The sequence below is a fragment of the Doryrhamphus excisus genome, chromosome 1 (genome assembly GCF_030265055.1).
Source record: "Doryrhamphus excisus isolate RoL2022-K1 chromosome 1, RoL_Dexc_1.0, whole genome shotgun sequence".
Classification (NCBI taxonomy): domain Eukaryota; kingdom Metazoa; phylum Chordata; class Actinopteri; order Syngnathiformes; family Syngnathidae; genus Doryrhamphus; species Doryrhamphus excisus.
The window spans coordinates 25,583,207-25,599,943 of NC_080466.1; the positions used below are offsets into that span (position 1 = coordinate 25,583,207).

Genomic DNA, 16,737 nt, shown 5'->3' on the forward strand with positions numbered 1-16,737 from the left:
CATAATGGATTTTTCTGGCCACTTTTTTCTGTCCATTTATTGTCACGCTACAAAAACATCAGAAATGTTAACAAGGGAAGAAAAACAAGCTAATAGCAGCCCCGCCTCCAATTTCACAGTGACAACTTTCATGACTTTGCTTCTTCACAAACTGACCATTAAGAGTGTGTGTGTGTGTGTGTGTGTGTGTGTGTGTGTGTGTGTGTGTGTGCGTGCGTGTCACACCATGTTGGCCTTCCAGGTCAAGTAGGAGTTCCAGGCCACGGCCACGACCTGCACCACAGCCAACCTGTGAAGTGAAGATGTCGTGCTAAAAAGGTTGTGGTGGAAAGAGAGAGAGAAAGAGAGAGAGAGAGAGAGAGAGAGAGCACATCCCAAGGAGGCGCTACGAATGAACCCAAGAGGAGATCAGAAGGAGGAGTACCAGCACACTTAGTATTGTTGGCTGTTGGCATGTACATATGTCAAGCGTGGACACCCCTGCTCTACACGAGGTAGGCCACATTACGATGTGGGCTGACCGAGTACTAATAATAGTACCTGCTATCAGACACAAACAAAACATCCAGGAACCACAAAAGGGCCCCCGTGCCACACTTTGGACACCCCTGGTAGACTGCATAGCCAGCGGTTCAGTGGTACTGACCTGTAGTGCAGCGGGACGAAGTAGAAGTTGGCAATCTGCACGGGGGGCCACAGCTGACACGCCAACAATAAAACACCGGATCAGCATCCCGACGTCTACCAGGAAATATCTGCCAAACTTACGTAATAGTTGGAGATGAGAGCATCCGTGTAGTCCTGGCAAAACAACAAAAGGTACATTACAACACACACACACACGTTATGTAGTTAAAGGTCACAATGACACCAATATTGAATCCTTTATTCTGCTAGTTTCATCCCTTCCACCCTTTCAGAGTAAAACATGTTTCTAATTATCAAATAACATGTTTCTGTTTTGCCTGTTTCAGCTTTGGGGGGCCTTTGGCTGGGGATGGGGGGGGGGGGGCAGTGGCTCTGTGGTGGGGCGGAGCTCCTTGGGTGGCAGGAGGCGGTCCCTCTCATTTCATACGTTCTCAGGGACAATCACGCAGATATGTACTATACACGCACACATACAGAGACGTGTACACGCATACATACAGTATGTACTACATACTTTGTCCTCTCCATTCTGGTCTTAATGGTCAGACATTTGCTGATGCAGTCCTGTTTGTTTGTTATGCTATTGTTGTTGTTCTTCTCTCTCCCTTGTCTCCACCCGCTCCACCCACGCCAAGCTCTTGTCAAACGCACCTCTGCCACCTTGTATCCATTCTTATGGCCTAAAACTGCTCTAAAAGTGTTCCGTTACTGTTAGTGTGCACTTGCATCGTCATGTAGAAGACGTCTAAATACGTCTTAGGGATCGGGCGTCCAGTTTTTGGTATTGAATGAGTTAACCCGTCGCATCACACTACAAAAATAGAAAAGGCCGCCATGACACCGTTAGAGGATGGGAATGTGGACAGCGAGCGTCCGCACGGCGATGGCGGACAAAGTGCCCACAGGAAGGGGCCGGGCTCGCTCCCAGCCAAACAAAGCGGTCTCCGGTCCAACGACGTGTTTGATCAGCGTCTGCTGTGTGGTTTATTTGCCGTCCTCTAACGTCAATAATTGATCAGCCTGTTGGGCGGATGCGATGTTTGAACACACGCATCACATGAGTCACCAGCCCCTCCCTCTCGCATCGCTGGCTGTATCACAGGAAGGCCTTGCTAATAATAATCATAATCATAACGAGAGGTCTTCAGGCCACTTGGTCCAAGTCCCTCTGAGGAGTTTGACAAAATACCATGACTGGTTTTTGTTCCAAACCAAAATGTTTTGACCACGGGCTATATGGACTTTTTTTTAGTGCCTCCTGTCTTGATAGACGTCTCCCCAGGTTTTTCTCCCCAGGTCAAGGGGGCGCTACCGTGTGAGTTTTTGGCATCCATGTTTTGGACCACCAAAGTACGGCTGATACGACACAAAAGCTCCCAGTTAACTTATTCATTCATTCATTCATTTTCTACCGCTTTTCCTTACGAGGGTCGCGGGGTTGCTGGAGCCTATCCCAGCTGTCTTTGGGTGTGAGGCGGGGTACACCCTGGACTGGTTGCCAGTCAATCACACATATAGACAAACAACCATTCACACTCACATTCATACCTATGGACAATTTGGAGTGGCCAATTAACCTAGCATGTTTTTGGAATGTGGGAGGAAACCGGAGTACCCGGAGAAAACCCACGCATGCACAGGGAGAACATGCAAACTCCACACAGAGATGGCCGAGGGTGGAATTGAACCCTGGTCTCCTAGCTGCGCACTAACCACTCAACCGCCGTGCCGCCCCCCGAGTTAACTTAGTTTCTTTTCATTTCCATCAGCCTGAACGACACAATGCTGCCCTCGCAGGTCAAAGATGGTACTGCATCAGAGCACATGTGCTGTGGTTTGTGGTCATATTTAATCATTCTCACCCTCCGCAGCTTGGCCATGTTGTCCTCCACCGTCAGTCCGTTTAGAACGCCAGACAGAGCAAGGAAGGCCCCCAAAAAACACGGGGAGAAGCACAACTGGGCACACACACAGACACAAACTGTACAACAAGAAGTAGCGAGACGTTCCCGGAGACCTTTGACTGCTCACCTGATCCACCATCATCTTCTTGAGGGCGGCACCCTTGCTTCCCCCCACCACCAGTCGGTCCAGAACTTTGTACCAGCTTCCGATGACCGGACCCTTCAGACAGGAAGTCACAGGAAGCACTGGCTGACGACGATGGCATCACATGGGTGACTGTTAAACATTTAGGGGATGCTCACCACGAAAAAGAAGCCGATGCCCATCATCTTGGCGGTGCGGCGCACGTTGTGACCAGCGGGTCCGCGTCTCTCGATCAGCTGCTGGGAAATGACGTCACCAATGCCCACCAGAGAGCCTGACAGAAACACAAGAGGTCAACGACACTAAATACGCTAAATACTGTACAGTACGCCCTCTAGTGGCATCTTTGCTTAGGTGTCCTGGCACTTGGACGCAATTCTAGCAAACATTTGGTGAATTACTGGTTTTTGCTGTGCACACGGTCAATTTTCCCCAACTTAATTTTTCAAACATTTACAATTGATCTTGTATGTCATAATAGTACCTCTGCAAAAACAGCATCTTGTCTTCAATATGTCAAATTTCTGCTACTAAAATGATACTTTTTCTCTTCCTACAAGGTTATTCTTATATAATTGACACTTTTTTCCAATTACTTTTTATTCCAATGTAACTTTTTCCTCCAACCTACATTAAAAGCTGTTTGGTTTGCTTTTCATATGATGACTTTAGGTCTTTGTTTCTTGAATTTGTCAACTTTATTCTACTAAAATGATGTTATATTTCCTTATCTTGTAAAATTATACATTTTGTCTTAAATATTTAGATTTTTGTTCTTGTAAAATTATTCAAAATAATAATAATAAATTCTAAACGATTCTTAATTGTTTGATAATTCCCTATAAAGGGGAAAACTTCCAGACAGTGATAAATAGTTTGACTAACACTCTGCCTCTATCTAGTGGTCATGTGTTGTACTGAATAACACACGTACAGTCAGCTACTGTAGTAGCAAAAATAACAACAAAAAAGCACATTTCCATGCTTACTAAAGTGAAATATTGATGAAGTGCGAATGTGTCAAAAGTGGTGGGACCCCTTCCAGGAAGTTACAAGTGAGGAAAATGTGACTTTTTGCAGCCAAGACTTCCTCCAAGATTGAAAATCCCATGCTTGGGATTTTACGTCCATTTGGTGAATGCAAGTACCCAACCATTGGCGGCGTTAGCGGTGCACCCCGTCAGTCTATGCAGTTCAAAGTTCATGTCAACAAAAGCATGCAGGCTTGTCTTCTGCAACGCACACAACAAGGTGAAAGTGTGCACTCTTCTTACCCGCCGTCACAATCTGCACAGTCCAGGGGTGCCTCGCCATCAGGGCCTGGTAGGACCGCCACAAGCTGGCCATCCTGTCTGATCCACACTGCAACACAAATGTCAATCAGCAATAATAGTCAACCAATAGTGAAGTACAAAGTTCCTGGGAAATATAGTCATATCAAAAGTTAAGTAAGCAGATTTAGAAGAGGGTCAGATGACTTGTTAAAGTACCTCTACCCAAGTACTTGAAGTAAAAACTGACAGGCATCTTCTGTAGGCACTTATTGAGTTTGAAACAACGTGACTCCAGTCAGACTGGCCGCTCATAAGTGACATGACATGGTTTATTATGACTAACTAGTCTGGTCCCGTCGGCCACAACTAGAGATGCATACGTCCCAATTTAAACACCTTATACGTGGAAGTACTCCAAGTACAGCACTCCACTGTTATATGCCATCCGTCATCAAATACACAGAAGAACTGAAAAGCGATGATAAATGAACTTGTTCGCACAAAGACAGAGCGCCGAATAAAAGAGCTGTTTCTAAAACATAAGACAAACGACAAAGTCTTCCCGTAGGACAATACACTATTAACAAAAACAGCATTAACTCTAAATGGTTCACTTTCTCAATGACATTCGGCGTCCAGCACCGTCAAGTTTCAACGTCACCTAGCTTAAAACGACAAGTTCGCCAGAAGCTAACTTTTGTGTTGTGTTCGGTCAAAATGAAGAAAGATTTTAATACGAAATCACAACTCTTGATGTATTTAATCAACATACAAAAGGTAATTGTAATAGAATTAAAATGTTACAAGCCTGCTGATGACGAGCCTGCCTTCCAATTGGCTGATGCCTTCACGTTCATTCACTTGTCCAGATTTCTTATTCGTCTACTCCTCAAAACCTAACGACCGAGATATGCAACGATTTGTTTGGATAGTTCATTCAAGTGCGAAATGGGTAGAATAAAAAGGGAACCCGTAAAAAGTGTTTCGAACGTGGAGCTCTTACCTTTGAACCAGGCTATTGACCGCACAGCGCACGTTGCAGTTATTTCCGATAGTCAGTGAAGGCCTCCCTGGAAGGCACCTTCCGTCACTTCCGCTGTGCAAGACAGAGGAGTTCCACCCCCTAGCGGACAAAACCAAACACTTCAGATGGCATAAAGTGAAATAGTACATTTTATTCTGAGGACAGACAAATAAATCATGTTAACAGGAAAATACTACAAATGTTATATATGTTAGGTAATGGCGGCATTACCTCGAAGTGGTTCTGGGGAGCAGGGCAGACCCAAAATTCTAATACTGCTAAGTAAAAATGCAGGAATAGCTTGTATAAAAAACTGTAATGCCTTTTACAACTATAATATTACAAACTATAATATTACAACTAAAGCAATTAAGAATATCCAAAATGACAGCTAACAAGTTGGCGCTCCATGTGGTTCTGTTTTTTTTTTGTTTTCAAATCAAGACAAAAGATAATTCAATAGATGCGGTATTAGTAACCCCCCACCCCCAACTTTGTCTAGTGACACCAAGTGTGGTGGACACAGATGAGCAGCTGATTGAAATACTTCCAATATAGTTTGAGGATAAATATTGTACTTAAGAAAAAGGTAGTGTTGCCCAAAAAAACAAGAATAAAGCAGAAAACACACCATTAGTTCTGTTTTTCCACTTCAAGTATGAAGAATTGTCATTTTACGGAAAGTTGTAACAACAAGTCACACAAGACAACAAATATTCAAGTCAATCTCCTTAAAGTAGAAGGAAAGAAAAATAAGAGCCGTGTTCTTAACCCCTGGGTTCCCCCATAGGAGAGAGAAGTGCACTCGGGTTTAACAAGTGATACAAAACATGCTAAAAGCTATCTTTAGTGCTGATGCTAGTGCTAACAACATGGAAGCTGCCCCTTTAAATTGTCCCGTTAAAACTGGCCAATGAGAGCAAAAAAGCAGTGAAATAAATGAAAGGCACGTGAAGAACGAACACAAGACTGGTAAGCGAAGTCATCAAGTATTTGGAGGCCCATGAGTGTTTGCGGCCAAGCAGCACAGAGGGTGGGGGCGACAGGGGGCCCTCTGACCTCATGTCCGTGCACCAAGCGTTCCTAGAGACATCCACGTGTCCCATCAAAACTCCACGCCGTCGTCACTTTCGCACCAGTCCGACGGTGCGTCTGTGCCGAAGTAACGGTCCCCAAAATTACCTGCACACCCAAAGGAGAGCAAGTGTTGAGGCTGGCTGGCAACTTTTTGGTTATTGTTCACACGATGCTCACCGATGCCCGGGATGATGTGGAAGTGCTCGTTGACTTCCTTGTCCACGGCGGTGGTGATGATTCTCACGTTGGGGAAGGCGTAGGCCACCGAGTGGACGCCCATCTCTGCCATCAGCAACGACAACAGGAAGATCTTGTCCTCCGGCACGTCATGGTCCTTCACACGTCAACACAAAACACACTTTTTATTTTTTATCAGGACTTATGACTGGGGAAGCTAGAGCTTCCATAGCAAGTATGGTGCATTCAGGGACCGCCGTACAAAAAGCAGCATGGTGGAAGTGGAAGCATAAAAACAGCGGTACATTTAAGTTGTGTATTTCATCAAATGAACCACGCAAGCGAGCCCCTCCAGCGAAGATAACTTCGGGCAAAGGTTCTCAATTATTTTCTAAAAAGCAGGATGATTTCTTAATATATTATTTTTGAAAAATTGAGATTAAGAGTGAAGCCGCCAAATTTGACACGAAAGTGGTGAGGGATCACAGTACATGGATTATACACTATTTCAGTTCTACCACCCGCTACATAGCGGGAGGGGAGGGGCTACCCAAACGTCCCAAACTACCGTAGGTGCGATGGCCTAATCTCCACCTTGACCGAACCAGAGGAAGACACGAGTCCATGCAAAGTATTTGATTGGAGTCTCACCAGCAGCACTCTGACGGCCATGAGAGCAGCGGCGCCTGTGGACACGGTGCTGTCCATCAGGATGACGTAGTCCTCGCTGATGTCCTTGGGCAGTCGCAGGTAGTGCAGCTACAGCGACAAAACAAAAAAAAAAAAGACCCACATGACACGCCTTCTGTGTCAAAAGCGAGGAGACACGTTGCAAGTTGGCGTACCTCGGGTTCACCTGTGTCGTGATTGGTCTGGATGAGGATTTTCCCCAATCGGATGTCTTTGCACACGGCCATGAGCGCCTGCTCCATGGTCTCTCCTGCTCTCAAGATGGACACGCCTGTGATCTAAAAGCACGAAGGCCAGTTTGCACACCGTTTGTAGTCTCATACCTCCTGTATGCTGATTATTGCTCTCTGAGTAATATGCTTTTCTAACATTCCATATGAAAAAATGTGTCATAAAGTATGTATAAGTGGTGCGACCGATATTCAAGGCTGCAGTATGAAATCCAAAGTGAACACATACAGTATATAATAGACATACAGTATGCATGATATACTCTATATGGCAGCGGTCTACAGTATTTATTTTGCCATTGGTATTTACTAATCAAATCAACTTTATTTGTATAGCACTTTTCCTGCAAAGACATGCAACACAAAGTGCTTTACAGAATTAAAAACAATTACCACAATTAAAAGGAAAAATAAATACTAAGAAAGCCCCTCCATACTAGACACACACACACACACACACACAATCACCCACAGTAGGGAGACTTGGCAAGGCGCTGAGGATCAAGGAAACGCCACCTTTGGGGCCGTCCACACTGGGAGGAGCCGCAGGCCGTGCCATCGGGGGACCAGCACCCGGGCCCCCCGACTCCGACAGACGCGCGGTCCCCCACATTAAAAGGGAGGAACCCCCAGTCGGCCGGGTCAAAGGGACCCAAGGATGGCACCCCCTCAGCAGACCCGAAACAGCCCCCAGTGTGGAGGACCCCCCCTGAGGAAATACTGGAGTTAAAAGCTAAAGACTAAAAGCATAAAATAGGACTAAAAAGATAAAAACATAAGAAAAGTTTAAAAATATGAGTTAAAAGCCTGATTAAAAAGGTGTGTCGTTAATCTTTTTTTTTAAATATCAACAGTCTCCGCAGTCCTGAGGCTCTCCGGCAGGCTGTTCCACAGGTGGGGGCCATAGTGGCTAAATGCTGCCTCACCGTGGGTTTTCGTTCTGGGTTTTGGTATTGTTAAAAGGCCAGTGCCGGAGGACCACAGGGTCCGCGGGGGTTGATATGGTCAAAGCAGATCAGATAAATAAGAAGGGGCAAGGCCGTTAAGACATTTAAAAACCAGTAAGAGAATCTTAAAATCGATCCTGAAGCGGACGGGGAGCCAACGTAGCGACTTTAAAACTGGTGTAATATGCTAGTAGACTGCACAGAGTAAACAGCAGGAAGAAAGCAGACGTACCCTTTTCCCGCTCAGCCCCCTGCCATCGTAAACTCCACCCTGCGGCGTCTCCACAGATACGGGCTGCAGAAGAGGAAGAAGAAGAGGTGAGCCCTGCTGTTAAATCCGTGAATTAAGACGGTTTTTAACAACAAGACGCCTCAGTGGAGTTTAAGTTGGGTCTGCAGACCTTGAGGGGCAGGAAGGAGAGGGCGTGTTCAATCAGGAGCCTCATTAATCTTTTGGAGTAGAAGATGAACTCGTCACGGCTCGTCTCCTTGTTCCTACTCAAGAGCACAGACGATGGTGGTGGTGATGATGATGATGACATTCGGAGGGTGTTTTTACCGGTCCGATTTTGTTACGCCGCCGACCTGATGATGGTGTGCATGCCGCGCACCTGCGGCGTGCTCTTCAGGACGCTCAGGGTCTCGGGTAACGGCTGACCCTGGTGAGCTGAGGCCAGGGCCGACCTGCCAGAAATACACGAGCATGATCAGCGAGCACGCAGTTACCGTGGCAACAGGGAGTTATTCAAGTATGTGTTTGCGCCAGCAGGTGGCGCCAAGTGTCTTTCAGTGCAATTCTCAGCTGTGGTAAGATACTAGGTTACTCACTACACAAAAAGGAGTCACAACCACAACATAATGAGAAGTAAACAATTAGCAGGTTAGCTTGAAGGCAAGAGGCAGGTACATATTGAGAACTGACAGTGGAAACATGCTGAGAGTGGACAGACGGACACACACGCACACACACACGCGCACACAAAATGTTGCATCAACACAGGATGTGTGTTGAGTCATTACATATTAGTCAAATAGCACACAAGCTTTACAGGAGTGGGGGTCAAATTACACAGCAAACAAGGAGGGCAACAAGGTGCCTCACATATCCCAGCACAGCTCCTCCTGAAGGAGGTCCACGACAGGAGGAAGTGGGAGACAGGAGAACAAGACATGTTCTTTCCACTCCTCCACGCTAGAAGATGACCATGAAGTGGGCACAGTGTACATCCCCGTCCTCCAGTATTAAAGAAGGTTAAGAGTCCTGTGAAAGGCACTTTTAATTTGAAAGTCAATGTGATTGTTCAAAGGACGGCCCGGGGATGTCAGAAGATATTAGTTTGAAAGAACGTCTAAGTACACTTTACTTTGAAAGGAAGGTGTTCGTAGTTTGGAAAGTTTAAAAACATTCATACCTCACATTGATCTCGCGCTGGAATGATTACACGGCATTCAGCCCGGCGAGGTGGGAGGGTGGGGAGACATGCACACACGTTATACAAAGTCCTTAAAATTACCAACATTTAGCATTTAGTGTGATGATAAAGCCAGAAGACATTGTTCCTCCGGTACCTGAGCTCTGTGGATGGTGAAGGACGTTTAGTTACCTTCTCCAGCTGACTGTGGACGTGCTGAACGATCAGATCCAACGCCACAAAGTTGTCCCCACCTGTTGACAGACAACAAGATCGCTGGAGCATCCATTAAAAGTGGCCACAATCCCACTGTAGAGCAGGGGTGTCCAAAGTATGGTCCGTGGGCCAGATGGGGCACATGGATCAACCAAAAGTAATTTTTTTTTAAGTCAAAATAGTAGGAGAAAAAGTTGGGATCGAATTTTACAGGAATAATGCCACAATATTAAGAAAAAAATAAACGTATACTTATAATACTTTGGGAATAAAGTCGGAATATTAAGAGAAGAAAATTCATGGTCGTTTAAGAAAAAAGTTTAAATATTTGAAAAATGAAAAACAGCTGAAATCGTATCATATTGTATAATGGTATAGCCCTTGCATCCTTGTCGTTCCAGTGTGTGTCCCTGGCTGGTAAAGGTCTGGACACCCCCGCTTTAGAGGGAAGCGGAGCGGACCTCTGGGAACCACGATGTCTGCCATCGGCACGGTGGGCTCGATGTACTGCTCGAAGGCCGGCTTGACGAACTTGTTGTACTGCTTGATGATGCCGCCGATGTCCCGCCCACGCTGAGAGACATCCCTCTTCAGCCGGCGGATGAGCCGGATGTCCGAGTCCGTGTCCACAAACACCTTCATGTCCAGGAGCTGCAGGAGAAGAGACTCAGTATGTGGCCCTAGGTGGAAAAAGGTGGCATTTTTGACTGGCCCACTTTTGGGTCCTGACCCACCAGTTGAGAATCACTGCTCTGTGGAATGTGTTTTGTGCGAGTATGTTTGGGTGTCTGGAACACATTAACTGGACTGACATTATTTCCTGCGGGCAAAAATGGATTCAGGACCCTGTGAAGTGGATTAATGGAGAGTATATTTATTTCCACACACAAGCGCAACCGTCGGATGTCATTGCCTCTTTTAAAAAAAGAAAAAAGTGGTCCGTCCATTCCGCCACTAAGCTTGCACTCAGCAAAAAGCAAGAAAAATCAATGTGGACGCATCCCGGCGATGAGTGGGGGGGGGAGGCGGCGCTGACAAAAAAGGGCCTATTGACGAGTGATGAGATGAAAAGGTGTTGGCGTGTGATTTAGACCAGAGTATAACTCAGGCCACAACAAGGCAAGAGCGTCACCTGCAGTAAATCTCCCCAACCACCAACCAAAAGATGGCAGCTTGTGGGAGGAGCCCACGGCTTAGCGTCAAAAATCCAGAAATTGAAGAATGCGGGGGCCACATATGAACATTTTGGATGAGCTTTGTGTTTTAGGTGCCAAAGCAAATAGGTCGCATCAATTCACTTGACCCCCACTGACCCCCTGACGTGTGGCCAAAAGGCCACAGGCTCGAGGCGCAGGAGCACCAATATTCCCCATGGCCCAGCGGCGCACCTCATTAGCATATCACAGAGTAGGGGTTGGATGGGCTCCGCCAAACGCAATTACTCATCGTGGCGACAGCAGCCATTATTAACAGTGTCGCAGGAAGTCCCCGTGGGGGCTGCCGGCCCTTATCGCCACGGTCCAGCTCTCTCACAGGTGAACGGACGGTGACGCGGGATAGTCCGCTGCGCAGGAACTTCCCTCAAAATGTCCAACTTTCAGAACGTTGTGGTGGATTATTTAGGTTCATTAGCAAATCAAACATTGCAACATTGCATGCAAACTCACCTTCAGCAGCTCCTTGTTGGAAAAGGCCAGGATGCCCTCGAAGATGACAACATTGGCCCCGTATACAGTTTTCTGTTCAAAAGAGGACACATCTGGTTTGTCTACCAACAATTGACAGGGTTTGTAAGCTAAAGCAAGCATAGCGAAACAGCGCCCCCCTTTCAGACTGTGGTCAAAGAGTGTAATTGCAACTGGCCGCTGCTACATAATTGTCTTCTTAAAGATAATAATGCTCAGTTGTCATACTTTGGTGATTTTATTGAGCTATATCTGACTGTTAAATATGACAATGTGACATTAACTGAAATAAAAATCATGAATTCAATTAAATGAGAATGAAATACACAAATGTGTTATTGAATGCACCATTAATTAATTAAATTATGACTTCATTTAATGTAAAAAGTATATAATTACTTCACCATATAATAAATTATTTGATGGACCTGTTTTACAGCATTGCATGAATTGATTTGAACTAAAACCAAGGCGTAGGAAATCATGTAAAGCCAATGAATCCACTCTGAACAGCCAAAAATATGAAAAAGAAATACATTTTAAACAGAATAATGATGGAGGCTCCACTGTGTGGACATCTGGACGGAGCACCACTGCTACCTGGGACTGTTTTTAAGATGGAATGGTGCCGTGTGGATAACGGTGACTTTACTAACACTTAAGTTGGAGCCAAAATGGCGCAGAGCGTGCCGCCATCATTTTTCCAGTCTCTCCATCAGTGTCACGTGAAAGTCAATAAAAAGGACGCTGCTCCATTGATCTGGAGCCGGCACAGAGACAAAGCGAGTGCAGCAGGCGAGGAGCGGCGAGGACGGGAGTGGAGAGGAGAGGCGAGGCGAGGAGGTGAGGAAGGGGAGGGGGCTGTGACTTGTAAAGAAACAGATGAGTGTTTATTGATTTGGTCATTTCGGTGTCTTCTCCTAAGAGTTGATTTAAGGTTAGTCAACATGTTCAAGTGCGGCCTGGAGACCGAAGGTGACTTCCTGATGGACCACATCAGAAGAAGGAGACTCCAGCTCCGAGTGTGTGCAGCCCCCAGCAGCCCCCGCCAAGAAGCAGGGTGCAGAGGGCTTTTAATTACAGGCAGCTGGTGCAAAAGGGCCATAAAAGGATTGGTGAGTGGCGACAGGCCATTTCCCATGTGGCTTTGCGCCTTTCAGCCATGAAATTACATGGCAAAGAAATAGGGAACCGTTGGTCGCCGCTGGATGGATTCCTCGCTGTGGGGGTGTTTGTGGCTAAGGTTTAATAATTAGCACATTAGCACAGCTACCACATCAATGCAAGTGCTTTAACGATGTCAACCACAGCAGCGCTTCCACTCGCTGGTTGACATGATGTGATGGCCCGCCTATTATTAGCTAGCTTGCTGTCGTTGCTACTTAGGTTGTCTTTCTTTACTACAAAGCCTTCATATTTCAGTGAACAAGGCGCAGACTAAATATCCGGGTTCCGGTCACCTACCCATTCTTTGCGTCTGCAGTGAGACGTGAAGTCGTACACGGGAACTTTGATGCTTTTTCCTTCCTTCAGCTTGCGGAGGACGCTGACCAGCAGCTCGAAGTCGAAGGCATCGGGGTGGTCGAAGTTGTACTCGTTCTTTGCCGCCAGCTCCTGCTGGTCTTCATCCAGCACCTTGCATGCAAGTGGTTATTTATGACACAGCATTTAGTCACCAAAGATGGACGGGCTCAGTTGTATAAAGCCTGCGAATAGCAGGGAGCTACTGTATACGCTTTCATTCATGTGGCGCCCCTCCTTGAAGGAGGCATCACCTTGTAGAAGGAGTCCATGGAGAGAAGAACCACCCAGGGAACATCCAGCGCCTCAATGATCTTATTGGCCACTGTTGTTTTGCCAGAAGCGCTTCCCCCGCACAGACCTGCAGGAAGACCCATACTGGCTTCAATGGAACACCAGTACAGCTTTTACAAACACAACAATCATATGGACAGTCACACAATACATTTTCACAACCGTATGTACGGACGTAGACTTGATGCGTACATCAACTATCATCAGTTGGAGTTGAATCCAAGGCAGCAGAGTTTAGTCGGCCGTCGATACAGTAAACGTGCCACTGCTACCAAAGAAACGTGGAGATGTAAATACAAAGAGGGGTCTGTGGGTGGCCGAGCACCTACACCATTCCTCAGGGCGATGCTCGCAGGAAGTGTGCTAATGTAATGCTGTGCACAGAGCACAAAAAAAATGATAGAATGCTAATGAATGCCAGAGGGGTCATGGATTCGGTGCACTGTTACAGGGAGATCTGGGAGGAGAAACGGAGGTTATCCTTCCCGACTAGCCTGGAGTTCTAACAGTAAAACATTATTTGAGATAAAAAGGGATTTTGTGCTTGATGAAGCGCACCCCCCCCCAAACACACACACACACAGATGAATGAGTCCAACGTCCGCCTGAGGACCAGTCTCAGCAACTGGCAAATGAAGTGTGACAAGCGTGTGTGCGCAAACATCAAGCTGTGTGTACTGTGCTTAAAGACATGAGACCAGCTGGAGGGGGGGGGGGGGGGGGGGGCAAGGAGGACATTATCATACATTAGTAGCATCGCCTCCATCGGGAACATTGGCCTGGTATCATTTCAGCATGAAAAGCTAACAAGAAGCAAGAATACTAAAAAAATCTCTGGTTCTCTCACCGATGACGAAGGCCTCCTTGAAGGTGGTCCCGGTAACGTTGTACCATGGGGGGCGGCCAGCTGTGTAGATGGTCCTTTTATTGGTCCTCAGCAGCGGGGGCTCCGTCTTGGATTGGCTGGTGGTCCGTTTTTGTGGCGACAAGGACGGGGTCAAAGGGCAGCGAGGGATACAGCTGGGGAGGCCGTCCAAGGAATCTTCTCCACTCTCGCTGAAGATTAGAAAAAAACAGTCATGCTAGCAGCAGTGCTTGAGTTTTAATACTGAGCGGTTGGTGCGAGTGCCATCAGAGATGCCCATGTGCTCACTGACGACCCCATGCTGCTCCTTTCAGGGCATTTTTGTCGGGGGGGGGGGGGGGGGGGGGGACTATAGGTTCCACAAAGAGTGAAAAATACATAATAAATAATTGTCTTATTAAAACTTTGTGGGACCTGCAGTAACCCCCGCTGTCCTGTGGAGGCAATGAGGAGTCCACTCACTTTAGGATCTCCCCCCAACCTCCACAGCGGCTCTGCTCTGCTGTAGGTGCGCTTGAGGGAGAGGGCGGTGGGAGTGGCCGACCCTCCCCAGGAATGCGCAACATGCCCGATGGAGGCAGCTGACATGGGGGTCGCCATCGCATGAGTAAGGCTGTCATCACATAGCAGGAACACCAACTAACAGGCAAGGACTTCCTGGTCTGCGACGCCATAAGCAATCAATGGATGGCTTATTTCAAGCCCTGCATACCTGGGAGGCAGGACATGCATTATAGTCTAGCTGTGTCAGCTTTGGATGACATCATTTGGTGCTATACTTCCAAAACAAACATTTTATCACACTACCTTTTGCAACAGCACATATTTATGATTTTTTTTTACAATATATTAATTTCAAGTCTTGTTTTATATTGGTAGTGTGCCTGAAAATATTACATAAAAGAAAATAAACATTTTCTGAGACAATAAGAGGTGCCCGCCTTCGCTACAGCAAATATTTGTGAAATTACAATTTTTTTTTACAATATATTAATTTCAAGTCTTGTTTTATATTGGTAGTGTGCCTGAAAATATTACATAAAAGAAAATAAGCATTTTCTGAGACAATTACAAAGAGGTGCCCCCTTTACTACAGCAAATATTTATGAAATTACAAGGAAACCTTTTATAATATATATTCATTTCACGTCTTGTTTTATATTGGTAGTGTGTCTGAAAATATTACATAAAAGAAAATATAAATTTTCTGACACAATAAGAGGTGTCCCCCTTCGCTGCAGCAAATATTTATGAAAGCTTATTTGTAACACATATTGACTATTGAAAAATATAATAACATGAGAAAATACAAGATTTAAGTGACTACACATTATCTATACTGTACGGTACCCTGGTAATACTTGTCAAAAGTAGCACCCTTTGCAAATAAATCTTATTTAAAAAATATGTACCACTGAGAAGGATTAACGTTATAATGTGCGTCAAAGCTACTCTCTTGGAAAGTTATTGTAATTTAAATGGAGGGCATCTCTTTTGTTTCTTCGCTGCTGCTAGCAAAGTGCTGTTACCTAGCCTTGCAGCATTAGCCCGCTAGCTACCGTTGTCCGACTCCGCTACCTTTTGGCGCCACAACGCTAGAAACCCAAACAACATCCACCCCCCGCATGTCGTCCTCACCTGTCGGAACGGGACATTCTATCGGACCCCCTGCCACTGTCAGCCGTCTGCCCATTCTGCTCCGTCGAGCTGGATGTGCTCATGTCTGCCGGGTAATGGCTCGGCGGGGGAAACCAAACACGAGTGACGTCATGACGTAAGGGCACGTAAAGCGGCAGCGTGGTTCTGTTTGGAGCAGGCGTATGGCGGGTTTGCGCCGTCAACTTGAATGGCACGTGCCACAAGTGGGAGGTCATATGACTCCTTACCTGACAAGGTAAAGACACTTTTAAAAGGCAGCTAAGTATCACTTTTCATATTTACAATTCACTTGTGGTGCGTTCAGGGTGCCCTTTTCCAATATATACTGTATATAATATATTATTTTTACAATCCTCACATGTATGTATGCACCTTTGGGGTATAATTACGCTACTGCATCTGTGCCATAATAAATATTACATTAACACATACACTAAACAATGCTGACTGTTCATAGAAACTGCCAGAGAGGCAGTAAAAATGTTTATTATGGCTGGTTATTATATGGCTTAGAATATGGTAGTTGAATTACAACATATATTCTGTAGTAATAAAACAGCAAGTGTGCAACTGCAAAACATCAGTATTCAATACACTCACGCAAATGGACGTTAATCACGTGATTTTTTTAAAACCAAAAATAGCGTTTTCTTTCACCGTGCGTGTAAAAATGTGCATGTACACACTCCACCCAGGCGTGCACTAATGTGCATGTGTACATGCATTGATTTCCGATAGCTGCTCCCATTAGAATGTTCTAGCACAATGCCTGGCTGGCCGCTCAGCCTTAAAAACAATATTTCATATCTCACCCATGCAGTCGTTGTCATGTTCAGTGCGAGGAAAGAAGTCAAATATCTTCATAATATTATATAGTCATATTGCAGCATGTTCCAATGAGGATTGTTAGCCTACTGCATAGTTTATTTAGGTCAACTTGGACATATTTAACTATGGACATATTCGGAT

At 45.8% G+C, this 16,737-nt stretch overlaps 2 protein-coding genes across 5 annotated transcripts; both read right to left on the reverse strand.

Annotated features, from left to right (window-relative positions):
• Nucleotides 1-19: 19 nt before the first annotated feature.
• On the reverse strand, nucleotides 20-6,089 carry mpv17 (mitochondrial inner membrane protein MPV17). Of its 4 annotated transcripts, none has more exons than XM_058091712.1 (9): nucleotides 6,055-6,089; nucleotides 4,975-5,094; nucleotides 3,972-4,059; nucleotides 2,856-2,971; nucleotides 2,680-2,772; nucleotides 2,511-2,606; nucleotides 769-801; nucleotides 647-699; nucleotides 20-289 (listed from the first exon to the last, which is right to left on the reverse strand). In XM_058091712.1, the coding sequence occupies exons 3-9, from the start codon at nucleotides 4,042-4,044 to the stop codon at nucleotides 220-222; spliced, it is 534 nt and encodes a 177-aa protein (XP_057947695.1). In that variant the 5' UTR covers nucleotides 4,045-4,059; nucleotides 4,975-5,094; nucleotides 6,055-6,089; the 3' UTR covers nucleotides 20-219. The 4 variants fall into 4 exon arrangements, with proteins under 4 accessions (XP_057947695.1, XP_057947687.1, XP_057947703.1 ...); XM_058091704.1 differs by lacking the exon at nucleotides 6,055-6,089 and adding an exon at nucleotides 4,780-4,867 and having other exon boundaries at nucleotides 4,975-5,033; XM_058091720.1 differs by lacking the exons at nucleotides 4,975-5,094; nucleotides 6,055-6,089 and adding an exon at nucleotides 4,776-4,816.
• si:ch211-243j20.2 (uridine-cytidine kinase-like 1) lies at nucleotides 5,127-15,911 on the reverse strand. The gene is made up of 15 exons (XM_058091628.1): nucleotides 15,748-15,911; nucleotides 14,092-14,300; nucleotides 13,205-13,311; nucleotides 12,894-13,064; nucleotides 11,412-11,483; nucleotides 10,206-10,395; nucleotides 9,721-9,782; nucleotides 9,529-9,545; nucleotides 8,702-8,800; nucleotides 8,518-8,611; nucleotides 8,349-8,411; nucleotides 7,095-7,217; nucleotides 6,901-7,008; nucleotides 6,250-6,406; nucleotides 5,127-6,177 (listed from the first exon to the last, which is right to left on the reverse strand). Exons 1-15 carry the CDS (start codon nucleotides 15,828-15,830, stop codon nucleotides 6,101-6,103), a joined length of 1,632 nt encoding a protein of 543 aa, XP_057947611.1. The 5' UTR covers nucleotides 15,831-15,911; the 3' UTR covers nucleotides 5,127-6,100.
• Nucleotides 15,912-16,737: the final 826 nt, after the last annotated feature.